General features: G+C 35.9%; 1 protein-coding gene across 8 annotated transcripts in view; it reads left to right on the top strand.

Moving 5' to 3' along the window:
* Positions 1-17,361, top strand: part of mrtfaa (myocardin related transcription factor Aa) — a 74,655-nt gene that overhangs the window by 31,025 nt on the left and 26,269 nt on the right. For 6 of the 8 annotated variants that reach the window (XM_051713990.1, XM_051713993.1, XM_051713989.1 and 3 more), the window contains one exon: positions 3,021-3,086. In XM_051713990.1, the coding sequence (XP_051569950.1) occupies positions 3,021-3,086 (66 nt within the window). Of the gene's footprint in view, positions 1-2,308; positions 2,434-3,020; positions 3,087-17,361 lie in introns of those variants that run through there. The other 2 variants (XM_051713996.1, XM_051713995.1) reach the window with 2 other exon arrangements.

A 17,361-nucleotide genomic window follows, 5' to 3' on the forward strand; every position in this document is an offset into this window, starting at 1 on the left:
TGGCTCCATTCCACCTCACAAATAGCATGCGAACAGGTCTGAAGACCCTCTGTTAATAAATATAAATGTACGGACAAGTTCAGACCTCAACAACATCTGTCAAGTCTAAAAACACGACTCTCCTCTGGCTTAGTTGTCAGATTTGTGATAAAATGCTTTCGTGATTAGAGTTAGTCCCTAACTACGGCACCATTTTCACATCGTAAATGTCATGACCATCAAAAGTTTTTTTTTGTAATAATAGCTTTCTTATTTTGATTGGTATTTTGCGTATTTCTGACCTGCATCTTCCACATGAACACCACAGCTCAGCGTTTTTAGAGCATGTACATTAAAGGTGCTGTAAGTGCATTTTTTTTTTTTTTGTTTTGTTTTTTCCTCATGGAAGAATATGCCTGATATTTTCCTTCTTCCTTAAAGAGATTATTGAAATAAGTGTCCTGAGATATCTCATCGGTCTCTGTGACAGTTGTAGACTTTGTAAACAGCACACAAAAATGTGTTAGCGGACCACGGTCAATGACGCTTTTCACCTGTCAATCATTCTGCTCATTCTCATACTGTTGTATTTGAAGCGGACCATTGAGGCTATGATTCATACTGTCAGTTGAGGGCGCTATTGTGCCACTGTTGAATTTGACAGCCACAGGAACAAACAATGTTGCTCTTTTACTCGGTTTTGGTCTCAAAATTATGTTTGAGGGTGGGGTTTTTGAATGAGTGGGCGTGGCTTATTAAATGGCTCAGTCACATAAAAGCTTCAGAATGCTGAAATTGCTTACAGCACCTTTCATAACTAGGCCACAGCTCCAAAATTGATTACACTCTTGACATTCTTCCCATCACATATAATGTGCTCGAAAAATCTTTCATTTTTTATCAAGTTCTTTGATTTGTTACAAGGTAGATATGAGAGCAGATGAGATTAATATTGAAGTTTATTTGATATTAATTCCAATTAATTTTGTTTTAAAACTTGTAATTGGAATATTTGTTATTTTAATATGAATGTATTTGAATATATTAAAGCTTAAAGGGTCACTTTATCCATTTCAAAAATGTAAATTCTGTCATCATTTACTCACCTTCATGGTGTTCCAAACCTGTTCCACTTTCTTCTGTGGAGGACACAAAAAGGGATGTTAGGCAGAATGGTAGCCTCAGTCACCATTCACTTTCATTGTATGGAAGAAAGATGCAATGAAAGTGAATGGTGATCTCCTTTTATGTTTCACAGAATTATTAAACTCATACAGGTTTGAACCAACTAGGAAGAGTAAAAATAATTTTTTACTGCCTTAAATGTTTTAAATATTCGTTAACATGATGGGTTTTTTTCAGCATGTTTGGGGAGCTCTTTCTGTGATTCCGCTAATGTCTAGGTTCATACATGCTGATTCTACGCTACCACAGTGGTTCTCAGCTTGGGGGCCGGGACCCACTAGGGAGCCTCAGCACACTTCCAAGTGGGCCTCAAGATGACTTAAAATTAATTTAAAATAAGAAATATTAAAATAATTAAATATAATCCAACTTAATTTAAATGCTAAAAAAGACTTTAAGATGTATGCCTACAAATGATAAACAGACTCTTTCTGAGACTTCTAGAATTAAAAATTATCCATGATGAATTATTTTAATCAGACATGTCTAGTTTCGGGTGAGGGGGCCTTCAAATATTGTCTTGGGACAGTGGGGGGCCTTGGAGTCAAAAAGGTTGAGAACCACTGCGCTACCACATTGTTAATGGTTACACCAGGGAGCAGACATGTCAAAATGTCATATGCAACAACCTAAACCACAGCGCGGATAGGCTCGATTTAGCCTCGTATCAGGTTATTAATCTAACAGAGAGGAGCTTATTGCCCATGTGGTTGGGTTTAGTTGCATGTTTGTTACATGTACAACTTGCTTTTGCTTTCTTGTAGGAGTAAACCTTCAGAGATATGATACGAATATACAAAGTGGAACACAAAAGGAGATATTTGGCAGAATTTTAGGGACTGACAGCCTCAGTCACCATACACTTTCAATATATGGACAAAGGAATGGTGACTGAGACTAATAGATATTAACATAGACATACTAATATATATCGTATCGCTTAATGAGGGTGAGCAAATGATGACAGAATTTTCGTTTTTGGGTGAACTATCATTTTTATCTCACTTTTAGTTCAAACACTGCTCATGGCAGTTTCAGAGCAACATGAAATTTACACTATGTCTTCCTGTGGTAAGCTGTAGAAACATCTCCAACACTTGCTTCTGTTTTTAAATGAATGCCGAAACAGGAAGAGGAAGTATGTTGTATGTAGTCTGTACTCTCTTCTCTATAACTGATAAGCTCTCTGCCGGCTGTCAGGAAGAGCTTGTTTGAGAGGAGGATGAAGAAGACAGACCAAGCTGCTAGTCGGGTATTTTACTACTTACTGTATGTATCTTCTATCATGGTCTATCATGGTATATTTCCTGATAGGGTGCTTTCTTCTGAAAACATGAATATCATGCAGCACAACGATAGCAATGGGCTACTTCGAAACATTTCGTACAGAATTAATTTTGTTTCCTATTCAGGTCTATTAACCTGTTCCGAGAACTTCTATGTTTTTCATTGCAAAAGACCTGCCAAAACATTTGCTTTGTTATTTGCTTATATTGTACTAGCATTTTATGGTATCTTTTGGTCTGTACTTGCACTATATGAAATATTTTGCAATGTGAGTGAGCGTGTATATGAATAGTTTTATATTTATGCACTTTTGAATTGCGTACATTTGATGATGATGCTGTTTTGCTCCTGAATTTACAGTATATTTATTGGTTAATCAACCAATCAATCTGCAGTATTATTGAATGGCAATCCAAGGAATTTGCATATTGAGTGTATTGGAGTATTTGTGAGCTTCAGTGTGTATCGCTCTTTGCCTATATTGATAATGAATAGACTGAATTAGTCACTTGAATGTTTATTTTTGTTCTTTATAATTAACTGTCTCTAACTTGCTTGTTTTCTTCTAGTGCTTCAACTCAAACTTCAGCAGAGGCGGACTCGAGAAGAGCTGGTTAACCAGGGGATCATGCCACGTAAGAACCATTCGCACTCTCGTACTAGAAGTTAATAATAATCTATTGTACTTGGCAGTAAAGTTCTAATAGTGCTTGAAGGTTCTACTCAAAGGAATGTTCCAGGTTAATATGTGTTAAGCCAGTGATTCATTTATTTATATATATATATATATATATATATATATATATATATATATATATATATACTGTATGGAGATAACAATCTCCACGGCTCTACAATAGGAGAGAGTGTAACGGTCAACTTGCGTGTTATGACAGTAAGTCACCGTTTACAGATACTATACAAATTAATGGGGTGAGCCGTAAGACACCTACCTGTCGCAAAATCCTCTGTGACTTCTCTTATAAAACATCAATTTATCGTTGTAAACTCCACACATAGTTCATTCTAAAAGGATTGTTTAATGTAAATCATGTTGAAGATTAGTGGACAGGTGGTCAGTTCATTAAGTGATGAGCTATTTCCTCACAAAAGCAGTTTATTCAGCACACTAAGGCATCTCCTCCAGACATACATTCAAAAAGAACGGCCTCTTGGCTCCTCACCAGTGTACTGGCGCCGTGTTATGCTGTTTTGGGCTAAGCTTGTAGGCTCCCCTATTAGAAGGGTTCTGGTTAAGTTCAATCGGCAGTATTGATGTCATAATGTTGATAACCACATTAATACAAAGAAATGCTATTACATTAAGGCACTTACAATGGAAGTGAATGAGGCCAGTCCATAAACATTATGATAAACATGGTTTCAAAAGTATAGCCACTAGACTTAAACATCATACATGTTAACATGATTTTAGTGTGATAAAATCAGGTATTTACCGTGTCACACAACATTTACAGTACTAGATTACACGGTTTACCAACGTTAAGTTGTAATATTGCATATAACTTTACACAGATAAGGTTACCAAATGATTTTATCACACTAAAATCAAGTTAGCACATATAATGTTTACGTTTTGTGGCTTTACTTTTGAAACGGTGTGTATTTCATTGTTTATTGACTGGCCCCATTCACGTCCATTGTAAGTGCCGTATTGTAACTTATTTGCTTTTTTTAAATAAACGAGGGATGAGGTGAAATTATTTTCTGTCTGATTAAACATTGTGCCATACATGCTGTCGATTGAACTTAACTTGTGTATATAACCCCGAACCATCTTGTAAGATTTGTGTATCCCAGAAGTTCTGTTCTATGTCAAATGTGTGCTTTGCATTTCAAATGTAGTACTGTACATCCCGAATGTTTCTTCAATCCATAAGTGATATTTTAGAGATATTTTTCCTCACTTGCTCAAAATTCCTCCCACATGGTCTCACAGTCTTCATCCTCATGTGAATCTGGGTGAATTCTAGTTGTCTTGTGGTTGAAGTTGGCAGGTTTAGCTAGTCTCTGTCATCCTGTCTAACATGCTGATTTGGTTTGGTAAGTGTAAGATAGTCAAACTCACTTCCTTTGTAAGTGGTTTTTCACTGAGCTGCGTGGAAGGTTGGCCCATTCATATCAAAACATTTTGAGCTTAACTGTTGGTTCATCACCATTGTGCTGATGTCCATGCACTAAAAATTTATTAAAAAGTTTGGCTGCATCTTGTTGTTGGAGGTGGACGGTACGATTAATGCAGTTATATTTTACAATTTTACTTTATATTTTATATATAAAATAAAATTTGTTTTATGTTTTACAATTTATGATCTGAATGAGTTAAATTAGTTAAATCAGCACCCAATATTCTCACCCACACACAGACCCAACTTATGTTTAAACAAGCTTTGTTTCAGGGCCAAAACTTCATAAATAGCTTAGCAGCAACTCAACAAATGTTAAAGCGAATGGTGACTGAGGCTAACATTCCACTTCACATCTTCTTTGTATTCAATGCAGACAGAAAGTCATACAGGTTTGGGTGAGTAAACAATGACAGAATTTTCATTTGTGGGTGAACTACCCTGTTAATGTGGCGTCTACTTCAGTTGTTGCAGTTTGGATCTAGATTCATTTAAAACTTTTTTTTGTATCAGTGTAGATTAGCTGCAAAATTCAAGAGAGTTCATTTATGCTTAGCTCTGAAAGAGCGCTGTAGTGGTTGCCAAGTTTAGCCGGGTGAGAAGTTTGAGTCTCATAAGTCTAGATCAGTGGTGTTTTTAGCAGTTGTGTTACAGTTGAAGTCAGAAGTTTACATACACTTAGGTTGAAGTCATTGAAACTAATTTTTTAACCACTCCACAGATTTCATATTAGCAAACTATAGTTTTGGCAAGTCGTTTAGGACATCTACTTTGTGTATGACACAAGTAATTTTTCCAACAATTGTTTACAGACAGATTGTTTCACTTTTAATTGACTATATCGCAATTCCAGTGGGTCAGAAATTTACATACACTAAGTTAACTGTGCCTTTAAACAGCTTGGAAAATTCCAGAAAATGATGTCAAGCCTTTAGACAATTAGCCAATTAGCTTCTGATAGGAGATGTAATGAATTGGAGGTGTACCTGTGGATGTATTTTAAGGCCTACCTTCAAACACAGTGCCTCTTTGCTTGACATCATGGGAAAATCAAAAGAAATCAGCCAATCCCAGAACAACAAAGGACCTTGTGAAGATGCTGGAGGAAACAGGTAGACAGATATCTATATCCACAGTAAAACAAGTCTTATATCGATATAACCGGAAAGGCTGCTCAGCAAGGAAGAAGCCACTGCTCCAAAACTGCTATAAAAAAGACAGACTACAGTTTGCAAGTGCACATGTGGACAAAGATCTTACTTTTTGGAGAAATGCCCTCTGGTCTGATGAAACAAAAAATGAACTGTTTGGCCATAATGACCATCGTTATGTTTGGAGAAAAAAGGGTGAGGCTTGCAAGCCAAAAACACCATCCCAACCGTGAAGCATGGCAGCATCATGTTGTGGGGGTGCTTTGCTGCAGGAGGGACTGATGCACTTCACAAAATAGATGGCATCATGAGGAAGGACAATTATGTGGATATATTGAAGCAGCATCTCAAGACATCAGCCAGGAAGTTAAAGCTCAGTCACAAATGAGTCTTCCAAATATAGAATGACCCCAAACATAGCTCCAAATTGTGGCAAAATGGCTTAAGGACTACACAGTCAAGGTATTGGAGTGGCCATCACAAAGCTCTGACCTTAATCAGATAGAACATTTGTGGGCAGAACTGAAAAAGCGTGTGCGAGCAAGGAGGCCTACAAACCTGACTCCGTTACACCAGTTCTGTCTGGAGGAATGGGTCAAAATTCCAGCAACTTATTGTGAGAAGCTTGTGGAAGGCTACCCAAAACGTTTGACCCAAGTACAAACAATTTAAAGGCGATGCTACCAGATACTAGCAAAGTGTATGTAAACTTCTGACCCATTGGGAATGTGATGAAAGAAACAAAAGCTGAAATAAATCATTCTCTCTACTATTATTCTGACATTTCATATTCTTAAAATAAAGTAGTGATCCTAACTGACCAAAGACAGGGAATTTTTGTCTACGATAAAATGTCAGAAATTGTGAAAAACTGAGTTTAAATGTATTTGGCTAAGGTGTATGTAAACTTCTGACTTCAACTATAAATGCAGTTCACACATAACTGTGTCAATAACACTAAGTTTGCTGGTCACAGGAAACAGTCACCTGAGCTTGTTTAGACACTTAAACAATTTAAAAATCAAAGTAATTCATCCAATATGCTTGAAGATTTTAGAAACTGTTTAATGGACCCATTATGAGCTAATGTATTATGTTAGTGGTAATAAGCACTGAAAGTCTTCCATATAACCGGGCTGCAATTCATGTCAGTTGTATCTGACAATGTTAACTCAAGATATGCACAGGTGCTTAAACTGACACCTACCTGCCGCAAAATCGTCTATGACTTCTCTTATAAAATTCAATTAATTGTTGTAAACTTCACACATAGTTCATTCTAAAAGGATTGTTTAATGTAAAACATGTTGAAGATTAGCGGACAGGCGGTCAGTTCATTAAGTGATGAGCTATTTCCTCACAAAAGCAGTTTATTCAGCACACTGAGGCATCTTCTCCATAGACATACATTCCAAAAGAACGGCCTCTTGTCTCCTCACCAGTGTACTGGTGCCGCGTTATGCTATTTTGGGCTAAGCATGTAGGCTCCCCTATTAGAAGGGGCAGTGGTAGCTCAGCGGTTAAGGCTCTGGGTTACTGATCAGAAGGGTGGGGGTTCAAGCCCCAGCACTGCCAAGATGCCACTGTTGGGCCCTTGAGCAAGGCCCTTGACCCTATCTGCTCCAGGGGTGCCGTATCATGGCTGACCCTGCACTCTGACCTCAGCCTAGCTGGGATATGTGAAAAAAAAGAATTTCACTGTATATGTGCAAATGTAAAATGTGTGATAAATAAATAAAATTATTTATTATTTATTGAATTATTTAGAAGGGTTCTGGTTAAGCTCAATTGACAGCATTGATGTCATAATGTTGATAACCACAAAAATGTATTTCAACTCATCCCTCATTAATACAAAGAAATGCTATTACATTAAGGCACTTACAATAAAAGTGAATGGGGCCAGTCCATAAACATTATAATAAACATGGTTTCAAAAGTATAGCCACTAGACTTAAACATCATACATGTTAACATGATTTTAGTGTGATAAAATCAGGTATTTACCATGTTACACAACATTTACAGTACTAGATTACATGGTTTACCAACGTTAAGTTGTAATATTGCATATAACTTTACACCGATAAGGTTACCAAATGATTTTATCACACTAAAATCATGTTAGCACATATAATGTTTACGTTTTGTGGCTTTACTTTTGAAACGGTGTGTATTTCGTTGTTTATTGACTGGCCCCATTCACGTCCATTGTAAGTGCCATATTGTAACTATGCTATTTGCTTTTTATAGATTAAACATTGTGCCATAAATGCTGTCGATTGAACTTAACTTGTGTATATAACCCCGAACCATCTTGTAAGTTCCACTGCAGATTTGTGTATCCCAGAAGTTCTGTGCTGCTATGTCAAATGTGTGCTTTGCATTTCAAATGTAGTACTGTACATCCCGAATGTTTCTTCAATCCATAAGTGATATTGTAGAGATATTTTTCCTCATTTGCTCAAAATTCCTCCCACATGGTCTCACAGTCTTCATCCTCATGTGAATCTGGGTGAATTCTAGTTGTCTTGTGGTTGAAGTTGGCAGGTTTAGCTAGTCTCTGTCATCCTGTCTAACATGCTGATTTGGTTTGGTAAGCGTAAGATAGTCAAACTCACTTCCTTTGCTTTGTAAGTGGTTTTTCACTGAGCTGCGTGGAAGGTTGGCCCATTTGAATCAAAACTTTTTGAGCTTAACTGTTGGTTCATCACCATTGTGCTGATGTCCATGCACTAAAAATGTATTAAAAAGTTTGGCTGCATCTTGTTGTTGTTGTTGTTGGAGGTGGACTGTTCGATTAATGCAGTTATATAAAGACAGTTTATGATCTTAATGAGTTAAAGCAGCACCCAATGTTCTCACCCACATACAGACCCAACTTATGTTTAAACTAGCTTTGTTTCAGGGTCAAAACTTCATAAATAGCTTAGCACCAACTCAACAAATGTTAAAGCGAATGGTGACTGAGGCTAATATTCTGCTTCACATCTTATTTAGTATTTAATGGAGACAGAAAATCATACAGGTTTGGGTGAGTAAACAATGACAAAATTTTCATTTGTGGGTGAACTACCCTGTTAATGTGGCATCTACTTCAGTTGTTGCAGTTTGGATCTAGATTAATTTAAATCTTTTTTTGTATCAGTGTAGATTAGCTGCAAAATTCAGGAGAATTAGCTCTAAAAGAGTGCTGTAGTGGTTGTCAAGTTTAGCCAGGTGAAAAGTTTGAGTCTCATAAGTCTAGATCAGTAGTGTTTTTAGGCAGTTGCATTAAATGCAGTTCACACATAACTGTGTCAATAACACTAAGTTTGCCGGCCACAGGAAACACAGTCATCTGAGCTTGTTTAGCTACTTACACAATATGAAAATCAAAGTAATTCAATAAATATGCTTGGAGAAGGTTTTAGAAACTGTTTAATGGACCCATTATGAGCTAATGTACTCTGTTAGTGGTAATAATATAATATCTGGCAATGTTAACTCTAGGTATCCACAGGTGCTTAAAGTGGATAAAATTTTACTTAAATAAAGGCTAGAAGATGTCTTGATATTTCTTAAAGGAATAGTTCAAATAAAATGCAAATGAAAGACAGAAAGCAGAAGCAGAGAGTTTAAATTTAGTAACAGTTCTCTTTAGTAAGTTCTTGTTATGCTTCAGACTGCTCCCATAATATCTCCCAGTATCTGTGATCCAGTTTGAACCTAGTGTCTGCTGATATCAGCATCTGGCTTTGGCACACTGGTTGGCCCATAAACACTGAACACAAATATATTCTTGACTGGTTTTCTGGAACATTGTGGAATGAAAAACTAGGAAGTAATTGCTGGTTTCCTTGCTTGTCAACTATACAACTTCCATAATTAGTGCTATTGTTTATTGGAAATTAAAGCTGCTGTAAGCTATTTATGTATTTATTTTTGATTACCACACATAAAATATAATTGAAAATAAATATAAATACACTCAAAAATGATTTTAGCTTATTTAAAAGATTTACACATTTTTAATTTCATAACAAAATTCCATCAAATTGAATTGTGTAATGTTTAACAAAATTACATTAATAAAACTTAAAATATTTTTGTATTTTTATTTTATTTTCTTAACAATTACTTGATTCAATTTGATGGAATTTTGTTATGAAATTGAAGTGCATAAATCTTAAAATTATTTTTGAGCATATATGTTCTAAGAAATAACAAAAAACTTGCCTGTGTGTTAGCCAGTCAAAAAACTTGGAGGTGGCTCTCTGCAAATGGCATGAGTTTGGGGCGGGACTATCTGTTTTCCCAACCAATGGAAAACAAGGGGAGTGTTTGGGAAACCTGTTTGGAAGATCATTATTATTGTAATTGTGTTTAGTGCTGCTAGTGGCACAGAAATTACACACTTCATCTTTAAAATTAAAGACTTACCATTCAATCTAAAACTTTAATTACATCCGATTTTACAGACTTGTAGAATAAGACACACTAGCATACGATAAAGATAGTGTGTGTAAAGGCAAAATAGAGTTTTTACTCTTACTCCAAGTGAATGCATGGCAGGCAATGCACTTTATTTGGGTGGGCTACACACACACACACACATTTACATACATGAACCAGAGACCAGGTGTTAAGTGATATATTTAAATATATGCCCTAGGGATGTGCCCGAAGCCAATTACACTATTCAGAAAGGCACGAATATTGACTTAAAAACGAATAACAGATTAATCCGAATAATATAAAAAAAGAATCGTTTGACTAATTATCCAAGAAGCACAAGGATGAAGCGACATTTTAAATAAATATATCCAAAATGACAACTAATTTATGAATCTGTGCATCCAATATTTCTAAAGTGTAAATTTTATGAATGAAAATGCGCACAATGTGATTTCAGATCGGATGGGCGCAGTCTCGACTCTGTTTGCTGTCTCCGTTAATTGTGCGCACGTGGAGCTTTTCAAGTGTAACATTAACTAAGATACAACCTCATATACACTTTCCACTTCTTGAAATATTTATGTTAATGATTCACACATGATTCTCATGTATTAATTTATAGCCTAAACCTGAGCGCAATGTTAAATTCTTGACCTGAAGTGATGATTTCACATCAGAGCTCGTCCATCCATCTCATAAAGTTGACCACATTTATATCCACGTCAGTGATTTAAGGTTATATGCTGGTTAAGTTTAAATGCTCCATAAAGGTTTAAATGCTCCATTCATCTATTAGGAATATTCCTGCTTGTGTAAAACGGAGAAACAGAAACATTCTCCGTTTTTTTTTTTTTTTTTTTCTTTTTCTTTTTCTTCTTTAAACTGTGCTAAATTTGAGAATGTTAAGTGTTCTTAAGCTCTGGAAAAGCACTATATAGATGTAACATTGTTGTTTATATTAGGCTATTATTATTATTATTTAATTAAATAATTGTGTCCTGTCATAAAAATTCTTGATAGACTTATGGGAATTTCACCTGTTTGTAGGCTATATTATTTTATTTAATGTTTGAATTTTTATTTTTTATTCACTGCAAATGTGTGCTTGACATTTCACAATTTGCTTGACACCTTCTGCTTCCAGAATAATATTGGTATACATGAACAAACAAATGAAAATTCTGTTTCATGCAGACATTAATATCTGAAATACCAGGAGAAACCACAGTTAACAACATATTCCACAGTTAATGTAGCCTACAAATTCAGCTTCATCTGGTTAGAAAAAATACATAAATTAAATAATAATTCTATAATTAATAATAGTAATGTAAGAAGAAAATATTAAATAATCATTTAATGAAATAATAATTCTATAATTAATAATAGTAATAATAATAATAATAATAATAATAATTATTATTATTATTATTATTATTAGGCTATTATTATGAAAAGGCATATACAAGGCATATTTTATTAATAGAAACTATAAATGTAAGAGTAACATTTAAAAATGGGTGTTTCATTTAGTTTGACGCACTTCCATTTTAAGCCCTGCCCACACCCGGTTCTATCCAAATACAGAGACAGATACAGGTAATTTTGTCATATGAACAGATACAGATAATGTCTTCACTGCACACACCTAATATCCCCTGTTTCCCATTATATCTGTTAGGCAAAGGTCAGTCCTATGCTATATTAATAAAAATGGTTTCCAAAAGAAATTTGGTTATATGGAGATCTAACTAGATACAGTGAAGAGAGAGTATAGAAAGATGAAAGGGACTGTCCAGGATACAAATAAACAGCATGACAGCAGATAGCACCCTAAGGGGTTCTTCACAGCACTCACCCAGTAACTAAATCTGGAACCAAAAGAAAATTAAAAGCCACCAGCTAATGTGCAATACATACACACATCCAAAGTTTCAGAGTGTGGCTTCAAAAATCTGCTTTTTATATCCTCTTTCACTCTCTCCTTCCTTTCACTTCCTGTATATGTTGACATGTACTTCCTGTCAACTTGAATGCACTCTCTCTCTCTCACCCCATCTCACATGCATACACATAAAATGCTCAACAGGAGAAACAAGTTCTCATACATTTTTACATCACTATTTTGCATTTAAAATATTTTGTGTATCTACCCTGGATACTCCTACTTGGGTGTGGATTCTGATTTGTGTATGTCAGTCTTGTAGGACATTGTAAAGCATAAAAAAAAAGAATTACACACATCAGCTTTAATAAATTCTAACAAAATCGACAAAGCAAACGTACAGTTTAGAAACAAAGAGCTCTACCACGGTTCTTAAATTTGTGTAATCAGCACCCTGAATCACATATCCAAGATGCCGTTCAGAGACTTTAATTGCACTTTGAGTTTACACAGGGATGTGGTTACGGGGACTTTCTGCTCAAGTACTGATTACATAATCTAAAACAACTTAAAATGTCTTAGATACAGCACAGTTGAAAGGGATTACATAACATGAACTGATTCTATCTGTGCTCTAATTTGTACCTTTTTTTGCCTTAATATTTTCTCATTGATCAAACCATCTTTGAATAAAAGAATTGTACATTTAGGATGCTCATTGTGGCCTGCTTTAAAGTGTGTAATTTCTTTGTTGCTTGCGTCACTAAACAGAATTTTAAAAATAGGTTGGGATGCTCAAACAAACGGAGGAATGTTGTGATAGCACTGCAGAGCCACTGTTTGCACTTTTTGGGAATGTCAGCCTACAAATGGCTTACTTATATTTATCTCTACATATTAAGCTAGGATATTTTTAGTATTTAAGACTACATCCACATTAAACTGGATACATTTGAAAACGCTGTATTCACATTGTAGTGTGGACTTGGAAATCTGAGATATTCTAAAAAAATAACTGTGGTGATGTGGGCGTGGCCAAGCGACATCTGTGGAGAGCGAGGCCGGGAGAGGAAGAACAGTAAGGATTGACACCTGTGGGAAATTATCTCTAACAGCTGTTCTGTGTTTCAGTGAGAGCTTGAGGGGGTTAAAAAGGGTCTCCAGACTGCCGGAGCGGAGAGAGAGAGATGCATGACGCTGATGGAGTATGATCCTGTTTGGGCTGAAAAGCCATTTGTTTGTGTGTTGCACTGAAAGAGTGTTGTAAATAAAAGACTCACGTTGGATTGTTCACCCGGCTCCCTCTTCCTCCTTCAGAGAGTTAAAGAACCTTGTCACAATGACATACTGTATATGTTGCCATGTCCCATTCAATCAAAATTTTTGCATGTTTCAGTGTGGATGAGCGGTTTTGGAAAACAGCAGTGTGGACTGAGAGCATTTTTAAACTACAATGCCATTTTCAAATGTAACCGGATTAATGTGGACGTAGTGTTAATATCAAAAAACTTCACCTTTAAATTATTATTAGTTTTAGGAGTTTGTCTATTCAAGATTATATGGCAGTAGCTGCAACAAAATTTGAACCCGATTAAATTAATCCCCAATATGAAGATGGCTGCTGGGTGGCGTCATGTTTGAGGGGGCGTTAGAGCTGAAAATGATGATGAGACCATTCACACATGAAGTGGTTTTTCTCAGCAAACACATAATCTCTCTCTCCCTCTTTCTCTTTCTCTCAAACACACACACTTCACCCTCTTCAGGCAGATGGCTGCATGTATTTTGCTTGTCATGGTTAAAGGGCATTTTTGGCTGTGTGTGTGTGCATTGATGTGAAAGGAGCCACTGACTGCTGTGGGGTCTATGACCCATCCATTCTTATGACCACCCATCTTCCTCTTACTTTTTCTAGACTTTATGGCTATATGGTTTATGAATGTATGTGGCTTTCAAAACATCTTAACAAGAAAGGATGGATAAGTGTTTAGTTCTTTGAAAACCTGACATATAATGAGGGGGGTTGCGGGATTCACTAACAATTAATTCTTTCCAATTAAAGCGCCATTCATTTGCACACTCGCTGGTTTAGCGCACAATTGATTAAATTATGCAGATCAGGCAACGCCGCAAACACAGCCACAAAATCTGGGGTGAATGCTATTTGCACGACACAATTCCGATCTTTTGGCCCGATTCTGAGCGCTTGACCACATCACGCATCTGGATAAATACCAGGTTTTAATGCTGTTCTCCATCATTTGATAATTATTTGACAAATTACTGCTGTCATGGTCTATAGAAAATGTACATAAGCATCTCCTTTGAATGAAATTCAGTTTAACATCTGCTTTCCTCGGGCGGTAATATCGCAATGTATATTGCACAGGGCAAATAGCAGAGTTTAGCTCCATCTATAACGAGCCAAATTCACATAGAAAGGAGACATGTTTGCACGGAAAGAAATGACATTGACTTGATCCAAATACTCATGATACAGCGCTACTTCAGCGCTAATTGTGCCTGTTTAAACTTGACTGCGTGTGGTTGGTGAATGAGACCACTGAAATACCAGGTGCAAAAGTGGCCCAACTGTTTATTGAATTTACCCCACAGTGATTACTGTTTGAATATGGGATTATCATCAATTATCGTCACAGTAATTTAAAAAAATGCTAATTAAGGCTGATACCAATATGGTCACCACACTCAAGAAAAAAAATAAAGCCTATTTTTAAGTTTTACTAATTTTAATTCCATAACTAAATTTGATCAATCAATTGAATTGTGTAATTTTTAACTAATTTAAAACCTAAAATATTTATTGTTTTATTTTTTAATACTTTTTACTACACGCACACACCATCAACACACTGATAAACAAGTACATAGTTATATTAAATGGTTCTGTCATAAAGGCACTTAATAAATGGTGTTTGCCAAGGCACGCAAAACTATTTCTATTTTTAAATAAACCTTAAGTATTACGTTTTTGGACACATAACTTGTCCCACTCCATTTACAAACATGAATAAGACAGTACCTCAAATGATGTGCCTTGTTGAGGAGTGGTGTGCTATTGGTTAGATACATTTTCTGATCAATCAGACTTAAAGGAATATTCCAGGTTCAATACAAATTTAGCTTAATCGACAGCATTTGTGGCATAATGGTTAAATGTATTTCGACTCATCCCTCCTTTTCTTTAAAAAAGCAAAAGTCAAGTTATTTTTATTTGTATAGCACTTTTAACAACACACATCGTTTCAAAGCAGCTTTACAGGAAATCATGCATTAACAAAAAAATGAAACTAATATCTATGAAGTCTTAGAGTGATCATTGTGTAGTTTGATTAAATATGATTGTAAATTGTGTATAAAAACTTAAATAATTAAATAATAATTGTATTTAGAACCCCTGTGAGCAAGCTGAAGGCGACTGTGGCAAGGAACACAAAACTCCATAAGATGTTGGTTAATGGAGAAAAATAACCTTGAGAGAAACCAGGCTCACTGTGGGGCCAGTTCCCCTCTGGCTAAACAACATGAATGTAATGCCAGTATTAGTTATTTATGTGCAGTGCAGGTCATGGTTTAAGATTAGTAAACTAAGTAAGTGTTAAGATCCAGTGTTTAAAAAAAAAAAAAAAAAAAAAAGATTTTTTATGAACCGTAAGATTAATGACTAATGTCTTTGAAGTCCATCCTGGGTTAACTGCAGAGGTTCACATAGATGCATTGTCCTTTGTTAGGTGGCTGATGAAGGCTTTTGTTGGCAATTGAATGATAGTCTATGTATTCCATTTCAAGAGTGTAGTCCATCCATAGACAAAGGTGATGCAGGCAGAAATCAATGAGGTGAATCACAGGTAATTTCGGTGAGGTTCATTGGGGTCCATCCTAAGTACAAGGTTCAAACAGTGGCATATGAATTATCCGATGTCTTACAATTGGAGTTGGCATCAGTTCATCCTCTGAAGTCCATCGTAAAAGACTGAAATGATGTCTGGCTAACACTGACTGCATTTAGTCGTCATCACTCAGAGACACGTAGCAGTGGAGTCTGACACCAAGCAGGAATGGAGCTGGATCTGGCCTGCTCTGGTAACCTCAGGATATGAATCCCGAGGTTGAGACATGGAAACAAATAGAATAAAATTAGCGCAGATGTTATTCAATGACTATTCCATAGTTTAGGAGCCAAATAGGAAAAGGATCTACCTCCTTTTGTGGATTTTGATATTCTAGGAACTATTAACAAGCCAGAATTTTGTGATCGTAATGAACGTGATGGAATATAGTGCGTCAGAAGGTCACTTAAGTACAGTGGAGCTAGACCATTTAAAGATTTTTATGTAGTTAACAGAATTTTAAAATTAATATGAAATTTAACAGGTAGCCAATGTAACATTGATAAAAAGGGGCTGATATGATCATATTTCCTGGTTCTAGTCAGCACTCTGGCTGCTGCATTTTGAACCAATTGAAGTTTATTTACTGATCTTGCTGGACATCCTCCCAGTAATGCATTACAATAATCTAGTCTTGAGGTCATGAACGCATTAATTAGTTGTTCGGCATCAGGAGGTGGAAGAATGCTGTTCTACAAACATTGGAAATTTTATTTTCAAAAGACAGATTGGTATCAAATATAACACCCAAGTTCTTCACTGTAGAAGACGACGCAACAGTACATCCATCAAGAGTCAAATGATATTTTTAGAGGTTTTTGACCCCTGTTTTGTTGGAATTGAGTAGAAGGAAATTTCTGGCCAACCAGTCTTTGATTTCATTTGATACTCTGCTAATTTGGAGAATTTTGTATTGTCGTTTGGTTTAGAAGAAATATAAATAGCAGCTTTATATCGGCATAACAGTGGAAACTTATTTCATGGTTCCTGATAATATCTCCCAGGGGAAACATATATAAGGAGAAAAGCAGAGGCCCTAAAACCTGATTCCTATGGCACTCCATACTTAACTTCTGTTTGATTTGACAATTCCTCATTTACACAGACAAAGTGGTAGCGGTCTGATAAATAGGACCTAAATCATAATGCAAATCCACTAATGCCAACATAATTCTCCAGCCTATTCAAGAGAATGTCGTGATCTATCGTGTCAAAGGCAGCACTAAGATCTAAAATCACTAGAAGAGAAATGCAGCCGCGATCAGATGATAAGAGCAAGTCATTTTTAACTCTGATAAGTGCAGTCTCTGTACTGTGATGAGGCCTAAATCCTGACTGAAATTGTTCATATATACCATTTCTCTGAGAAATGAACATAG

The sequence above is a fragment of the Myxocyprinus asiaticus genome, chromosome 13, assembly GCF_019703515.2.
Source record: "Myxocyprinus asiaticus isolate MX2 ecotype Aquarium Trade chromosome 13, UBuf_Myxa_2, whole genome shotgun sequence".
Classification (NCBI taxonomy): domain Eukaryota; kingdom Metazoa; phylum Chordata; class Actinopteri; order Cypriniformes; family Catostomidae; genus Myxocyprinus; species Myxocyprinus asiaticus.